This window comes from Ceratotherium simum, chromosome 3 (genome assembly GCF_057802395.1).
Source record: "Ceratotherium simum simum isolate JZ-2026a chromosome 3, ASM5780239v1, whole genome shotgun sequence".
In the NCBI taxonomy this organism is placed as follows: domain Eukaryota; kingdom Metazoa; phylum Chordata; class Mammalia; order Perissodactyla; family Rhinocerotidae; genus Ceratotherium; species Ceratotherium simum.
Genome location: NC_141902.1, coordinates 18,747,297 through 18,765,803, shown reverse-complemented (window position 1 = coordinate 18,765,803; position 18,507 = coordinate 18,747,297). Strand labels below are relative to the sequence as shown.

General features: G+C 37.4%; 1 protein-coding gene across 4 annotated transcripts in view; it reads right to left on the bottom strand.

The window, feature by feature from the left end:
* The window catches only part of PRKD1 (protein kinase D1), a 290,658-nt gene that overhangs the window by 128,932 nt on the left and 143,219 nt on the right, over nucleotides 1-18,507 (bottom strand). For all 4 annotated transcript variants that reach the window (XM_087423100.1, XM_087423108.1, XM_087423114.1 and 1 more), the window contains exon 2: nucleotides 4,003-4,141. In XM_087423100.1, coding sequence (XP_087279226.1) covers nucleotides 4,003-4,141 — 139 coding nt within the window. The remainder of the gene's footprint in view (nucleotides 1-4,002; nucleotides 4,142-18,507) is intronic.

The window sequence follows — 18,507 nt, the reverse complement described above, 5'->3', positions numbered from 1 at the left end:
GCAATGTTTTCCTGGCTTACTGGGTCTAAATGCACTAGCTCACATAAGGCGTGTTTTTCAAAAAGAAAAGGGGAGGAAAAGCCAGCAAATTAGCCAGGAGCAGCCTGGTTAGTACTAACAGATGATGAAAGGTCTCAGCAGAAAATGACGTAAGTAAGAGAAAATTCTTGATGTTGTCTGAAGAGACAAGAGTATTTAACCTTCCTCAAAATTAATTTTTCCATATTTTCTCCCATTTTTAGTGCACTCCTATGTCAGAAAATATTCCTGTTGGTGGAATGTTGGTTAAACATAAAAACAAGCAGATTACGTTTATGTCTAACTACAGAGTGAAATTTAATTTTTGATGAGGAAAGACAGAAAATTTGGTTAAATGAATTTTAACAGAAAATTATAGTCTTCAAGAGGAAAATTTCCACAGCGTGTTTATATGCTGGAACTGGTCAAAAGGCAACAGAGGGGACTTCCAGCGTTTGCACGCCTAGCCCCTCACCCACTGCAGTTTGAGTGAAGCTGACCCTTAACCACACCTCCAGGAAATGGCATATTTCTCTGGCCAATCACAGCACTCCATCTACTTCAGGGACTGCTTCAGGAATAAGTATGTGATCTGAGCTCCCTTGCACCCACAGCCTGAAGTGTCTTAGCAGCTATCATTTGTCTTGCCTTAAATTATAATGCAATGCAATCCTGCCCATATCACAGGCACTAATTTCTTGTCAGGACTGAGTGAATGCATAGCAAGGAAACTTGAACTTCAGTTTACTTTTGAGGCTGTATCTAGAAATACTATTTTTACAACAAATCAATATTTTTACAAAATTTTGTATATGCGATAACTTCTGAAGTGATAGACAATAATCAATCAATCAACTTATATATGTTTATTGAGAACCTCATGTCTATGGTAACAAAAGGACGGGGGAGGAAAAGATTGCTGAATAACGGAAAGGCCAGGTGAAAGATGGATCTGCATTGGGCCACGTAGGCAGGGGACCGTGTGTCTAGCACTCACATGTGGCTCAGGATCAGGAACAGCAAAAATGGATGGTCAAGTAATTCAGATTACAGACAGCTACAGCAGGCCCTGCAGGGTATAAGAGAATACGCAGTTGAGACTGCATCAACTTGGTGTAAGACATACATACAGTGGGCCATATGCTGTGGGGAGAGAAACAGAAAGGGAAAAATAGAGTCTGACAGTGGTAGGGAGTTAGTGATTGAAAACTACAATGAAAAAGACAAGGAACAGGTATGCGCATTTGGCGGCGATGGGCGAGCGAGATGGAGGAGGAGTGCCCCTAAGGGAGATCTCAGAGCTGGAGCCTTGCTTACTGGTGAGGGCAGGTATGGACCACGCTGCAGATGACAGACAACTAACGGCCATAACAAGGAGTCTGAAGAGTTATAAACATGCATGTTAACAACGCCGAAGATGACTGGGTGCATAAAAAGGCAAGTAAGAGTAGCAGTCTGATGGTGAAGTTATTGCCATGGCTAAAAAGAAATGAGCCTTCAAGAAAGTAAATCATCTCAATGCAACATGATAAAGAAAGCTACATAAATAAGTGAAATAAATAACATTGAACCTGGACAAGGGTGGTACAGAAAATAACCAAAATGGCATTGGAGAACGAGAAGAGGACCATTTCATCCAACTCCTCACCCAAGAGTGAAGGAAAATGAGAAGAAGGTCTCCCAGATTGAAGGGAATGGAGCATCCCCTTCAGGAGAGCCAGGCTGCAACTGAGGCGACAAGACAGGGAAGAAACAGCAGGCATTCAATCACAAGGGACCCGGGGCCTAGAAAGGGTGTAGGAGAGAAGGTCAGAGGGATGGGGAAAAAACGGGCTGTAATATGGAGGGTGGGAGGTTTTAAGGAAAAACTATTTTTAACATTTATTGAGAAAATCACAATGCTAAGCATTAGAGTGGGAGAGGACCTAGGAAGAAGTTTACAAAGAAGTTTACGGATAAATGCTGGAGATCGGAACACAATTGTGTATATACATATACAATTAAATATATATAATTGAATAATTGAAGTGTGAAATGCCATTGGGGAAGCGGGACTATGTAGAGTGAGAAAAGGGTTCAAAGGCTCCAGGTTCAAGATTGGGACTGGGCTGTTACAGAGTGGCTCCTTATAAATATCAACAAGACAGCTGGTAAGTGTAGGAGAGGCCTTCCTGAGGCTGGTGCTGGGAGAGCAGGTGAGAAAGAGGGCTGCCCTTAAATGCCCTCTCAGCAACTGCAGCCAGGAAGACAGGAGATGCAGAACATAGAGCATGTTCATAAAGATGCATACAGGATACACAAGAAGTGGAGCAGGAGCACAGTGAAGTTCTCGGTTGCAAAGATGGGAGAGGAAAGCAGAATGCTGCCAGGGCTGGAGGGCTGTGCCAGGTCAGTAGGGGCAAGAGCAGGTCTGGCTCACTGACCTGGGATAACATGCAAATTGGCAGCCCCTCCCCTGCACAAGCATACCCACACACAGCCTGCATTCAATCTGCCTGATACTACTATAAAGCGTTTGAAAACAAAAGTAAAAAGGAAAGAAAAATAAATTAAATTTAGAAAGGCAATTTAAAAAGTCCTCATATATTTCTGGACATCGCCACAGGGGAAAAAGACTCATAAAACACATTACATTGCTTGCAAAACAGCCTGGCTATGAGTTTAATATGAATTACGGTGCGAACAGATCCAGTGCATGATTTCCCTGAATAATTTATTTCAGGCAGCCCCTAGTGTTCAGAAATGGGAAACTCAGAAGAGGACATGAGGAGGCACCAGCTTTGTGAGGCCAGGCGCAGTAAGCCAACACTGAAAGAGCCAAAGAAAAGCACAAGTGAGAACCCAGTCAAAGCAAGTGATTTTTCCAAAAAACAAAAGTTTTTGCTTTCTTGATTTGTCTATTTAGCCACTGGCAGCCCTACAGACAACAGGAAAACTATTACTTTTATCTAGCAAAACAAGTTGTTTTATAGACTCTACCTACACAAGGAAAATGTGGCAATTCCAGCAGGACTTCGTACAAGGACAAGCAATCAATAAAGACAAAGAGAATTGGACTGAATCAAAGCAAAGACCAACCGAAGTACAACCAGTGCACCCAAACACCGGGCTCTGAACAAGGTGAGGAGCTTGAGGAAATGAAGACTGGAATCCTTAAAGCTAACAGATTTCCTTTAGCCAAAGAGACAGCAAGCAAAGAAGGCTGGAGGAGAGAAAGGAGAATGCAAACTGAGTTTCTCAATAATGACTCAATTTTAACAAAAATAAACAATAAAAACCTGGACCCCTTCACAATATGGCACTGATCATCGTTGTAAGGATCCATGCTACAGCTGTTCTCTGACACTTTTTTAAAAAAATAATTAAATGCATCCTCTTCTGTATTGATAGGCACAGTCCGATTACCAGCTCCTAAATCCTAAACAAGAAATATTAATCTAGGCAGAGGGAAACAGCCATTTCTCAGGGAGTGAGTTAGCTGGTGTTACAAGGCCCAGCTGACCTGCTGTAACTCCTGAGCCCTGGTTTCTGACTTGGTCTTGGCTTATAGCTACTGGACTTTTGACTCAACTAGAGCAATGGCTTCCCAGCCCGGCTGTTACTTCTTGGCTTTCAGACATTCGGTACATTTGGGGCCCTGACATCTGTCTTAGCTTCATTGTTGGTGAGTTTTCTGTTTGTTTTTGCTGCTGTCCCGATGATTCTAGGTAATGAATGAAGATATGTGTGTGTGTTGTTGGGGGTTTGGGGAGACTGTGAAATTGCAAGAAGTGATTGGGACAGTTCTGGGTGTGGAAACAGCCAATGCAAAAGAAAGCTTTGGCTTTTTCCAAAATAATTTTGAAAGTTCATGTAGACAGAGCCTTAAAATCTCTTTTGGGGGCCGAGTTTGATGGATGTTTACTATGTTGCCTTAAAAACTTATGCTGAAGAATTCTTCAAATACAAATTGTTAATCTATGGATAGAGAAAAATGTATACTACCTGACAAGACAACTTCAATAAGATCACCTTCCTGGATATCACTAGCCGTTTTCACCAGCTGAAGGATGTTTTCAGAGGTAGGGTCGTGGCGAAAAAGCAGGATCTTATCATACATTCCATAGAAACCACATTCAGGGAACTGCAAAATACAAATGTCACAATAGATTAAATGTCAAAATCCTCCTAAATTTGAAATAAAAACCAAATAAAGAAATGTCAGGACACAAATACAAGCTAATTAGAAAAGTTCAAGGTACCTAGAACATTAAAAATAAAAATGAGTGGCAAAATTGACACCGACATGACTCCAAGTCAGGAGGAAAAAATCACATATCCTAAGGGTAATAATGACCAAATGATCTTCTAACTAGAGAGTAAGAAAGCAAGAGAGTACGAGATAAGATTCAAAGAAATTCCTAGCAGTAAGGTGGTTAAGCAGTAGTATAGGTGGGAAGAAGTAAACATTTTCACACGACCTATAGCAATCCAATAGCAGAAAAATAGGGTCAGTTTATTACAATTCCATTACACATACTGTTGCAAATTGCTTGCGAAAAAAGGTCAGTCCATTTTGGCATTTTCAAAAAGAAGAGATGACTCAATAAGTCTAAATGTGTTCCACGTGTGGGCCGAAGTGTTCTCTAGATCCTTTGACTCAGGAAAGCAACAGAGGAGACAACCCAACTCTCCCTGTGTTGCTGCCCCGTACACTGCATTTAGTTTTCATGCAATCTAGGTTAAATAGGTAAGTCCAACAGCTAGAAGTCAATTCGTGTTAAGTATATCTAGTTTATACTCTCCTTACAGGGATAAATCTAAGAGTTCATCAGTCAAGGACTATCTCCCAATAGCAGGCATATAATGAAAGCTAAACGAATAATATTTAATAATGGATAAGCCCAGAGAAATTATGATAATAACAATTACTATTATAATATTACCAATTAACATCAGCTGCATTTACTCTCTTCCTTCTAATGCCAGAGAAGGCTCTAAATGCAAACCATAGCCCTAATTGGTGAATTCCGTTTTAAAAGTAGAATTATTTGATCAAAGGGTAGGAACACCTTTAAGAATCTTAAAGCAAGTTTCAAACTGATTACAAAACCGTCAATCCACAATCTCATGAGCATCATAAGAGAAGGTCCATCCGCTCTAGCATTGGGTATTTTCATTAAAACAAACAAGCAAACAACCTAGGCTATTTGGGATGTGAAAAGGGCTCTTTTATTGTACATGCCTTTTTCACATAATTATTAAGGATAGTCATTTCTTTTATAAATTGATATTTGTAACGTAGTGGAAAAAGGTCCTAAGTCAAGGAGAGAAAATTGTCTTTCTTGTTCCTGCAAGTGATAACGGGTCTGATATGTCAGTAAAGGTGGATTTTAAGGGGCTACTGTCAGGGAGAAATGTCTAGAACATGGTATCTTCTGAAGATAACTACTATATATTATGAATTCCTCTATCTTTTTTCTTATTAATAAAATCAAGGACTATATTCACATGAGACATTTTATATAAATTAAAAATAAGTATATTCACAACATTCTCTTGCTCTTAAGAGTCTATTGATGAACAGGCTTGAAACTACTTCTGTGTATCACTTAGCAATGTTGGCTTCCTTCAAATAAACACAAGAGCTGAGATGAAGTCACTGCTTCCACTGTGCTAATTAAAAGAAAAAAAATAGTCCCTCTTTTGGGTAATTTCTCCAATAATATTATTAGAATACCAGGGAAGAAAGAAAAAACTAAAATACCATTCTCCCCAACTTAAAAACAATGGATAATGAATTTAAAAATCTACTTCATTTTAGTATAATTTACATAAAACAAAGTGGATATAAGGGTATAAATCTACGAGTTTTGACAAATGTCAACACCCATGGAACTAAAGTCATAATCAAGCCATGAAACGTTTTCATCAAGCCCTCCAAATTTTACTGTACCCCCTTGTAGTCGATGCCACCCACAATCTTGCCTCGAGGCACAGATCTACTTTCTGTCACCACAGATTAGTTCACTTGCCATAGAATTTCATACAAATGAAATTATACAGTGTATACTATGTACTCTTGTCTGGCTGGCTTTTTTGCCTCACTATAATGTTTTTGAGACTCATTTATATATACTGCATTTGAGATTCATCTCTTTTTATTAGTATTTCGTTACACGGATCTAGGATAATTGTTTATCCATTCACCCACAGATGGACATTTGGTTTTTATCCAGTTTGTAGCTATTACAAATAAAAATGCTATGAACATTTATGTACAAGTGTTTCAGTGGGCAAATGGTTTTCATTTCTTATAAGTACCTAGGAACAGAATTTCTGGGTCACATGATAAGGGTATGTTTTATCTCTGTGTCTATCCTTATGCCAATACCACATTATACTTATTATTGGAGCTTTACACTAAGCCTTGAATTCAGGGACTGTAAGCCCTTCATCTTTTTCCTTTTCCAGACTGCTTTGGATATTATAGGTCTCCTGAATTTCCACAAATATTTTAAAGTCATTTTGTCATTTTCTACCAAAAAAAAATCTGCTGTGATTTTCAATGATATTGCATTGAAACATAGATCAGTTTGGGGAGACCTATAGTATTTTAACAATGTGGAGACTTCTGTTTTGTTATGAACAAGGTATATTGCCCTATTTTTAGTTTCTTTTAAATTTCTTGCAAAAACGTTTTGTAGTTTTCAGCGTACAGGTCTTAGACATATTTGCTAAATTTATCTCTAAGTATTTGATATTTTTATGCTATTGTAAATGATCGATTAAGGTATAATTAACATACAATAAAATGCACCCTTTTTAGTGTGTAGTTCTGCAAGTTTTAAAAAATGTTTACTATAACCACATGCCATATATACATACCACAGCCAAGATATAGAACAGCTCCACTATCCAAAAAAATTTCTCCATGCACAGCTGTAGTCAACTTTTCCCCTGAACTCAGCCCCTGGCAATCACTGATCTGTTTTATGTCCTTATAATTTGTTTTTTTCAAGAGTGTCATATAAATGGAATCACACAATTCATAATTTTGAATCTGGCTTTTTTCACTTGCCATAATGAATTTGAGATTTGTCCATGCTGTCACGTGAATCCTTAATCTACTTCCTTTCATTGCTGAGGAGTGCTCCACTGTAGTGTATGGATATACCACAGTGTATGTATCCACTCCTCAGCTAAGAGGCATTTGAGGTAGTTCCAGTTTGTGACTATTACAAATAAAGCTGCTATAAATGTTCACTTAGAGGTTTTTGTGTGAACACAAGTTTTTATTTCTCTGGGGTGTATGAAAGTATCTGGATAACTCGACAAGAAACTGTCCAACTGTTTCCAAAGTGGCTATACCATTTTGCATTCCCACCAGCAAAATATGAGGGTTCCAAATGCTCTGCATCCTCAACAGCAGCTGGTAATGTCAGCTGTTTTTATTTTAGACTTTCTAATTGGTGGATACTGATATCTCATAGTTTTAATTTGCATTTCCCTAATAACTAGTGGTGTTGAGCACCTTTTCATATGCTTATTTGCCACACACACACACAAACACACACGTGTCTAATCAACTCCTTTGCCCATTTTTTAAATTGAGTTGTTTTCTTATTGTTGAGTTTTGATAGTTCTTTACATATTCTAGACAAAAGTTGTTTATCAGATATGTGTTCCACAGATATTTTCTTCCAGTCTGTGGCTTGTCTTTTCATTCCCTTAACATTGTTTTATGAAGCTCTTGATTTTTATAAAGCCCAATTTATCAAATATTTCTTTATGAGTTACATTTTTAGTTTAATATCTAATAAGTCTCTGCATAACCTAAGGTAACACAGATTTTCTCTTATGTTTTAGTCTACAAATTTTATTGTTTGGGTTTTACATTTGGGTCGATGATCCACTTTGAGATAATTTCTGAATGAAGTAAAAAATATGGATTGAGGTTAATTTTTTTTTTTTGCATATTCTGGAAGATTTATAAAGAATTGGTATAATTTCCTCCTTAAATGTTTGGTACAATTCTCTAGCAAAGCCATCTGAGACTGGATTTTTGGGGTTTTTTTGCAAGATTTAAAACTACATATTCAGTTTCCTTAATAGATATAGCATTACTTAGATTTCAATTTCCTCTTCAGTGAGTCTTGGCAGTTTGGATCTTTCAAGGAACCTATTCATTTCATTTGAGTTGTTGAATTTATGGGCATAACGTTTTTTTTCATATTATTCCCTTATCACCCTTTTAATGTCTGCAGGGTCTGTAATCATGTCTTTTTACTAATTTCTTATATTTGTAATTTGTGTCTTCTCTCTTTTTTGCTTGATCAGGCTGGCCATTGGTCTATATATCTGTTTTCATGACAGTACCATACTGTTTGATTACTGTAACATACTTTGGAATCAGGAAGTATCATGCCTCCAGCTTTATTCATCTTGTTCAAAATTGCTTGGGCTATTTGGGGTCTTTTGTGGTTCTATATGAATTTTAGGATTGTTTTTTCTATTTCTGTAAAAAAATGCCATTGGGATTTTCATAGGAATTGAATTGAATCTGTAGGATCACTTTGGTTAGCATGGACATTTTAACAATATTAATTCTTCTAATACATAAACATGGAATGTCTTTCCACTTATTTGTGTTTGCTTTAATTTCTTTCATCAGTTTTTTATAGTTTTCAGTGTACAACTCCTTCATCTCATATTTTCATTTAAATCATTGAAAGTTCTTTTCTGCTAAGGCCATCACCTCTACCACTTCTGGTCTGTTTCCATTAACGCTTTGAATCCTGGTTATGGGTCACACACAGTTGGACTTTGCTATCTTTCTTTAAAGAGTGTTGATATTTGTTTTGGCAAAACATTAAGTTATTTACAGATCAGTTTTATCTTTTCAAGGCTTTTTAAAAAATTGATTACATGTTTTATTAGGGTTCTCCAGAGAGATAAAAGCAAGAAGGTGTATGTGTGTGTGTGTGTGTGTGTGTATACTGAGAGAAAGAGAAAGATTTATTTTAACGAACTGGCTAACACAATTGTGGAGGTTGGGAAGTCTAAAATCTTCAAGACTGGCCATTAGGCTGGAGATCCAGAGAAGAGCTTATATTGCAATTCAAGTTTGAAAGCCATCTGCTGGCAGAATTCCTTCTTGCTCAGATATCAGTCTTTTATTCTACTCAGGCCTTAAAGTGATTGGATGGGGCCCATATTGTGGAGAGTAATCTGCTTTATTCAAAAATTTCACCGATTTAAATGTTAATCTCACCTAAAACCACCCTCACAGAAACATTTAGAATAATATTTGAGCAAAAGTTCGGGCACCATGGTCCAGCCAAGCTGATGTAAAATTAATCATCACACATGTTATATATTTTGTACATACTGGGTAAAATAAAATATATTATTAAAATTTATTTCACTCATCTCTCAAGACTTATTTTTAGGTTTTGTTGGGCAGCTCTAGAGTAGTATTTGCTCTAGGGATAGTTCAGTCCTTCTACTAATGCATGACTCTTTGAACAGCTCTATGGAATGCCTCAAGTGTTCAGTGAAATCTTTCCTACTGGCCTGGTAGAAACTCAACTGTCTCTCAGTCCTATGTGAGCTCTAGAAAATGCTCACATAGCTTCATAGCTTCCCTACAGTTGCTCTTTCTTCTGCCTTATAGATTTGTACCCTATGCATACACAGATTTGTATTCAGTCCAATACTCAAGTGGACCCTTAAGCAGATTTCTGGAGCTCATTCTTTGTATAGGTCTCACCTTTCTAGTACTCCTCTCCTAAACAACCTACTGACTTGGTCTCCTTGAGCTCTACTCTCTGTCTCCTCCACATAGCCAGACAACTATGCTCTGTTTGGGTTCTCTCTCCCTACACCTCACCCTGGATCCTGCCTCCAGGCAGAAAGCTCAGATCATTGTGGTACTTACCTAGTTTGTTTCCCTTTTCTCAGGGATCCTGTACTGCCTATTGGCCAGTGCCTAACAGAGGCATTTTATACATTTTGTATTGTTTTCTATTTGTTTGGAGCAGGCGAGCATGTCCCATACCAGATGTTCCTCGTGAGTGGAAGCCAGTCTCATGGGCTGTTTAAATACAGAACACTAATCTTTTCTACCCAGCCTTTTGACTGCTTAGTTCTATGTAAATAGCATTTGCAAGAAAAGTAAGTTAAAGAAAAAAAAACATGCCCAAAATTAATAGGAGTATATTTTTAAGATTAGTAATGAAATAAAAATACAAAATCTAATAATTATCATATAACTCACAAACCCCAGTTTGAGCTACAATGAGTTAAACTTTTTAACTGTTAAAGGATTGTCCCTGATTAGCATACAACTGTTCTTCAAATTATAATCCATTAATTAATGCACAGATCCTCTTACCAGATCCTTTCCAAAACCATGGGTAGCTGATTCTGACTCAGTGCTTCAGCTGGGGTGCATAGAAAATAATAGTTGAAGAGTAAGAGATTTCTTTAAGGATATCTCTATATTCCATTTCTCTATGGTCCTGTATTGCTGACATTTGAACATCATATTCTGTGTTGTGCCTGTTGGTAAAACCATGGGTATAATGTAATCAATGACCGGTGTTCAAGTAAGGCTTGAAGGCCTCACATCCCAATTATTATATTTCTTTCCAAGGATGACTCAGAAAACATTTTGAAAAGTAAGAAGAGGTAGAATAATATCAATATATGCCACACATAGAAAAGCTATAATTTAAAACGACTAAATTTTAAAAATGAAGAGTGTTGTAAATGTTCATGAAGGTTATCTGCCCGACATATATCCTCTCTCCCACGTTCCTTCTGACTTGGTCATAGACATGGCCTTTCTCTCTTCATTAACAAGCCGTTCACAAACAGGTGGTAGAGCCCTGTCTGGGAAGCAGGGCACAGGGGTGAACATGGACGCCCAGCCTCTCAGGACAGTTGTCATGGCAGCAGAACCTGAGGGTTCACTTTTTTTTTCAGATTGCACCTTTTTTTATTGGCCAGAAAAAATATATATATGCATATTTGTCTTTTACTGTTAAGAGAAAAAAATCTTTTCTTTTATATAACATAACATTCTGCTTGAATAGAAACTACACACAATAAGACTTTCAAAAATTATATTTAAAAATGATGTCTGGAAGGTGAAAAGTGTAAAGGAACAATGCCTGACAACTGAGAGGAGAACATATTGGGGGAAAACACTCATGGAACAACATTCCCTAATTTGGTCATAATCATCTGTTTTTACGCGAAGGTGTGTGAGCTTTGAAATCTGAAAACCCTCATTAAACTAAACAGGCTTTCAGAAAGGCTCAGAGGCTTGTAAACTCAGCTGGAGCTTATTACAAGATCAGTTCTGTGTTTCTCAGAGGCTTTGTGGTTGCGAGCACAAACATCTGAGATAAGTGATTTCAAGCTCTCTCCAAGTTCGACTCTAACAAAACTGGCCACTGTGAAAATACGGCCAACAATCCCGGCACTGGTCCTAAACTCTTTAATTCCACCCTTTGCTGGAAACCTCCATGCTGCTGTGTGTATCGTTTGGCATTTCTGACCACAGCGCACAATTTACTGTTACATTTCACTATAAATTCATGGCTGGCCAGACAATGTGCTCCAGAGTAGAATAAATACATGTTTTAATGAGTAGCTGAAATGCGACCTGGCCAACGGGAACTCGATGGAACAAAGGGTGCTTTTCCATAGTTGAGGCCAATCACAAAGGGCGAGGAACAAGCAATACCGTAAACAAATTAATCCATGACTCAGTCAAGTAGAAAAAAGAGACAGAGAAAGGGAGAGATGGCCTGATTAGGAAATGAAGACACACTGCCAGTTTACTTTCGCTCAAAGGTGATGAAAGTCCTGAGAATAAATTATTCTGCTCAACAACAGAACACATCAGGCAGTTGAATATTGCACTAGTCTCACCAAACATGACTCTCAAGTCATTTTCCAAGAACTCTCCTGTTTACAGCAAGTCATGCCATGACTGGTCACCCTTAATGAGCAAGGAAATTACAAAGGTGCTACCACTTCCTCGCTTGGCCAAAATACTCCCTAAGTATTGTTCCAGGAGTACAGGACAACAAGGACACATTGTAAGCAACAATTTTAACGAGAATGCTTCAAGTGCTGGGTGAGAATGTCTCGCAACTCCCTTGGTGGAGTTGCACCTGAGTGATGCTAATACTGAGCTGTAAAAAGCAGGAAAGGTTATGCAGTTGAAGATGGTTCTGAAAGCAGTAAATCCTTAGGTCAACTGGATCCTTCTGAGGGATGTCATGAGTGAGAACTAAGACAACAGTCATAAACGTGTATTATTAACTTTGCCTAGGAAACTAAACCATCCCCTTTTTAATCACCTCACAATTTTAAAAAATCATCTCATAACAGACTGAAAATTTAAGTATATCCAAAAATTAAGTATATGAAAAAACAAATACTTAGTGAATAACCACTGGGTGATTGTCATGTACATAGCACTACAGCTGTAACAGCCAAAAAATTATGAGATGGTTCAAGCCCACCAAAAGCATAAACACTAAATTTTCACTTAGAAATACAAGTTACAAAGTATAAATGAAAGGGGAAAAGAAAAAGTGAATAATCTATATTATTTGGAGGCATATTTCTGAAATGTGTTCAAATTTGGGCACAGGCTCTTTTATTTGGTGATTTCATATCCTCAAAAGGAGGCACATGAAAAGAATTCCACACTACGACCACACAGCTATGTGACTAGTTTCTGAATGTAATCTTAGGAAACAGAAACTAGAAAAAATTTGTAAACTTTTCTTTTTTCTCCCTCCCACCTCCCCAAGCTAGGCAGAAAATGAATAGTGTTCCATCACAATAACTAAGAACCACTATCAAGGTATTGCTTTGCTGTCTCACCTAGTGGCAACTTTTGGTGGAACCATTGATCCCTCAGTCCAAAAGATGTGATTCATAAAAATAAAGCTGTAATACCTATTTTTATGAAATATTTTTTAAAAGCTTTGAAAAAGTCTAGTTTCTGAAATGATGAAGACTAAATGATAGTTATAGAGTTGAAATAAGAAGATTCATTATACATTTCCCAAGCCATGAAAAACAGCACAACTGTCCACTGCAGAGCCAGTCACACGTGCATTCTCCATTTTACTTGGCTATTTTCTGGGCCACGGGTATGCTGTCCAAACCCAGATAACCCTGGCAAATGGTCACACCCCTTGCCTTGCTCCCTCTGCAATTCTTTGTCTCACACCAGTACTGCAATCATAGGACTCTGCGCTCCACAAACCCAAGACTTCCTTTGAAAAGGGATGCCTAACACCCAGGGTCTATCGACTTCAGAAATCTTCAAGGTCAAAATTTAGAAACACAAAAGCCACTCTAGTTAGTCCTCCTCTCTCTACTCTACCGCCAAAAAAACTTCTTTTTCTCATTCAAGACAGGACTTCAATTTATTCCACTCTTGATTTCCTAAAGGCAGATCCAGAATCTGACCCATGGACTCTCTTCTGCTTAGATCTCCTTTTTTTAGCTACTCTCCTTTCCATTGAGTTCAAAATCCCATTGCTTAAATAATAATTTTCACTCATAATTTTAAATTTGGACCTTAGCCTTACTCTCTATTTGTATTAAAGCAAAGAAAAATAAAAGGAAAAAGATATCTGAGCAAAGAAGGAACATACTTCATCAAAAAGAGGTCTGCTTGGAATCTTTTGGAATTAAAGTTTAGATTCAATGTTAAATGGTAGATTTTGGTTATGAGATTTACAAGTCAGTTATTCTGCAAGACATAGAAATATGCATATAACCTGAACTTGCAATACCCTTGGGGAATAAAGCTAGACTATAAATTCTTCTTCCTTGGGCATATAAATATATTGACGTTCTGTATCAGATATTGCTAAAGAAACCTGTTTAATAAATTACATGCTTATCTTTAAGGCAGCAGATGTGACTCAGGGTGATGCTTAATTGTTGGCAGAAACTTTTCTTCTATTTTAATTTGAATAATATGTCATTTATTAAAAAGATAAAAGCAATAAGAAATGACTTAATACATCATTAACTCTAATGCAGCAACTTCTGTGCATAGACTTCCTGGAGGTATTTCAAATCATTATTTTGTTGTATATAACTTTTAAGTTTTAAAATAAATGTTCATATCAAGCAATTATAGGTGGTAATAACTAACAAGAGCCTCACCATTGTTGTGTAAAAACATATTATCCTGCATTATACCTTGACAGATTACTAGTCAGTGAGAGCTATTAGAAGTCTTAGCAGGCACTCTGAAATTATTCACACAACAGTAATTAGGTGCGTGGACGTGCAGCTTGGAAATGGAAAAAAACGTACTTCACACTCTTTGTCTCACTCTGAATAAAATTGTCATAGCATACTGTAGATTTTTTACATTTCATAATAAGGTTACATGTTTGTTCATTACTTTAATGAATTAATGATAATGGATGCATGTGCTAGATAAAATGAAGAATATGACACCCACTAAAAAGGTTTTACCAAAAATTAAGAATCAGTAACTTTGCAGAAGAAAAACTTGCAGAGATATTTATCTTCTCATTTACAGGTGAGTAGTAGATTGATGCCCAGAACATACTGAGGAATCTATCCAAGGTCAAAATGCTAGGTAATGGCAGAACAAGGGTGAGTGCCCAGTGTCCTAAATCATACTCCTTGATCTTTCCTCTCAGTTCTGCTTCTCTTAGAAGAGGGGCAAAATGTCCAGCAAACAGTGATTCTGAACTGAAAACCCTGAGTACTTTTCTTTGCCAGAAAGCACTGGACCCAGGCTTACAGATTTTAGATTTTGAACAAAACCAAGGTAAATGACTTAATGAGCTTTGTGGCAGCTACTCCCTGGCACTCTTCAGTTCTTACTAGAGAGACAAGTCATTAAAAGGGCAGTGGCAGTGAGACAGTCCACCGAAGGCTGGTTGACAGCAGAATGGACAGCCTACAGCAGTGGAAAAACTGGCTGGGGCCATTAAGACAAGGGGCAGTCAGTCTTACCCATCCCACTCTCAAAGGAGTCTTGCATTATAAGAGAACTATAATTAATAGTTACAGAGTTATTGGTCCTTTAGATAAAAAGTAACATACATAGTATTGAGTAATACACTTGAAAGATTTTCATTAAATTATCTAAAATAAAATTTAAAAATAAAATGTACTCTCCTTTTATTTGGGAAATTTGTACATCTGACTACCATCTTCATTGAGGATGATAAACAAAGAATAACTCTATTAGGTTACTCCATTTTGGGTTTGTACTCCAGATGCATGAAGTATAATTTTCCATTAAGTTAAAACTAAATTCTAACATTAAGCATATACAGACCAATGACCAGAAAATGCTAATTTAATGGTAAATATTTGCAACGACGTATTTATGTAATCCTTAAAGATGGCACTAACCCTCTAATAGTCATGGGACTGCATAAACAGTACGCCGATTTACGAAAGTCTGTTAAAAAAAATCAGTGTTCAGTAAAATAACTAAGTAAATGAGTAAACCATCTCCTTTTTAACTGTTTACTCTCATGTTCTAAAATGTTTGATTTTTTTCTAAATTAATTTTATTCTAGGTAATTTTCTTCAAAAAGGATTGGATAGATCTAAGTATGTGTAATCATCAGACACATAACACTGGAGAAAAGTACGGGAGGAAAATTGCCTGGATTACGCCCCAGGTCATAAACACAGAAATGGAGGTTAGCAAGAAGAGTCTGGAGATAAAATATTTTTCTTACCAAAGCTATCTGAATGATATACAGAGAAGAACAAAGAACAAGGAATGGGTATGGACACTGGCCTTCCAAACAAAGTTGAAAAGCTGATGCCATAAGTCCAACAATCATGATGAGAACTCACGTGGACCACCACAGCACACGTAACACACACAACACCTCTCACAAGAAGGAGGTGCAGGCATAGCACAGCACATTGCATGGGCTCACAGTCCTTCATTCACTCGTCAGTACTGAGCAAACACTGAGGCACTGTGTCCCTAGCCTGAGATACAATGATAAACATGTTCCCTTGTTCTCATGAGACAAGTAACGGGAGGCTGCATAGGCAGGAGAGCAGAAGGAGGGGAGCAGACATTAGACAGGTAATCAGACAAATACACACAGGGAATAACAGCACAGTGAGATGTGTGTTATAAAGAAACGGAGCACCATTCTGCAAGAGCATATAGCAAAGGACTAGACAGGGAATTTGGAAAGACTTCCCTGAAGAAATGACATTTCAGCTCAGATCCAATGATCCAAAGCAGTAACTTCGGTTGGAGTGTGGTAAGACGTGGGTGTTCCCTCAAGAACAAGCATCTGTGCAAAAATCTTACGTGTTTTTATTATCCTTAAAAATAACGGTGCTAAGTCTCCTTTGATGAAGGGTAGAAAAAGTATTGCTGGCTCCCACATCAACACCTCTTCACATCTCGTGGTAATCCACACTGGGTCCAACACTTGTGCCAGGATCTGCTTTGTAGCAGGAGACCCCACAAACTGCTCATTCATTTAGAAAACTGGGCTTAGACCTAGACCTGAGTTCAGTGATTAAATTAACATTTCCCAAAGCATATGCACTTACTCCATGAGAAGCCCTATGACAATAAGGTTTGAAATAAATTTGGAAAATGTGGCATACACTATCCACCTCTTAAAAATTCACCATGCATATTATCATCATCAACGTTTATAAAGAAACTTGTTTCCCAATCATATTTCTATATTTGACACATATATGTGTAGAAACGTAACATATATCACTTGTGTGTGTGTATATATATACATACATATAATTGCTTATTTGTTTATTGATTGACTGATTGATTGATTGATTGCCTCCCGGGACCACTGCAGAGATTAAATGAACTAACATACGTAAAGTATTTACAAGAGGGCCAGACTCACAGTAAATGCTTGATAAGTATTTGTTGTTGTTATTATAGACAATAACTATAATACTTAGTTATAAGAAAATAAGTTATAAGAAAACCGAGATTTTCTAGGCCACTTCGTTCTTCCTCATGAACTCCAGGTGAGGGACGCCTCCGCCGCATACATCAGGTACGCTCAGTCTTCTGCTATTTCTGCTTGGCTCCTATAGCCTTAATACAGCTCACATGATTTCTAACTGGCTCTAGCCAGATCCTGAAACCAAAAAAGCTACATTAAGGCTTTCTTCATTTCCCGTTTTGTGAATTTTCTGATACATACATTCATTATACCTAAGACATCTTATTTTTCTTCAAAACTAACCTATATTTGGTGAAAATAATTTAATTAACCTATTTTCTTAACAACTCCCTTCCTTGTATTTATTCACATTATGACATTTTTGTGTTAATTTCATATGGCAAGGGCCATAGATTTGGCTGTTGGCATTGATACTGTGGAATTCCATTGTTCTGATTGTGCTGCTAATGATCCTTTGGTTCCACGGATAAAAATCTCATTTCCCGAAAACCAAATCCCCAAGGAGCTGGTGTACATTTTTTTTTCTTTGTACCGATAAGCAGGCAGTGCATCTAATTTAAAGGATCAAAATGAAAACAACTTATCTCATTTACTTTGATGTTCTCCGAGATAGGAAGGAATTTCTTCTCCCTTCGTAAAATGCTAGACAGCTTCTGGAAAGAATGCTGTAGCTTGTGGAAGGGTCAAGAGTGGCCAAAGATAATAAAGCCACCTGCCACCCCACCAGAAGTAACGTTTAGTAAATTGGCCTTTCGGTTCACTTCCAATTGGCCAGATGCCCTCAGCTGAGGTCTCAGTCAAGAACAGGCTTTGGCTCCACCTACAAAGACCGGTCTAAGCTTGTATTAAAACAATGTCTGCAAAAGCTCTTATGACACCTTGACATCTGTGACACCTTGCCACCTTGATTCAGGTTATTGGGTCATAGACAAATGTATTATATTCCCAGCAAAACTGACCAACAATACATTGCTGTCTCTCATAAAGGGAGATAAAGACAATTTACAAAGACTACATCTGAAGAATGGTGGGAGAGAGCAAGTACACCTGATCCCAAGAGGGGTGGAATTAAAGGATGAGACATTGAGGAAAAAAATCTATAGATGTTTATGTTCTTTGATAAAACAGTAAAAATGAATATAAAGTACAGTAAAAATGAATATAAAGGTGAAACCTCATACTGGGACTCAGCATTAAATAGATTAATTTCTTTCATTTTTCATATATACGAAAGATCATTTATAAATATATATATGCGCTAATATAAAATAACGAGTTTTTTTAAGAGAAACACAATGGTAGCTGATCTGTCAATAGCTAAACTAACACCTTGTGCCATAAGTTATTCCAGTACAAGTTTACATTTTTATTTTACTGGGTTCCTGCAGACACACGGTAAACAATATAGGTGACTAGCCCCCACCCTCATAAAGATCTAAGATATCCTCTGTTTTCTCCGTCTAGAATTCATGATTTTCCTAGAGTTGCCACAGGCAAT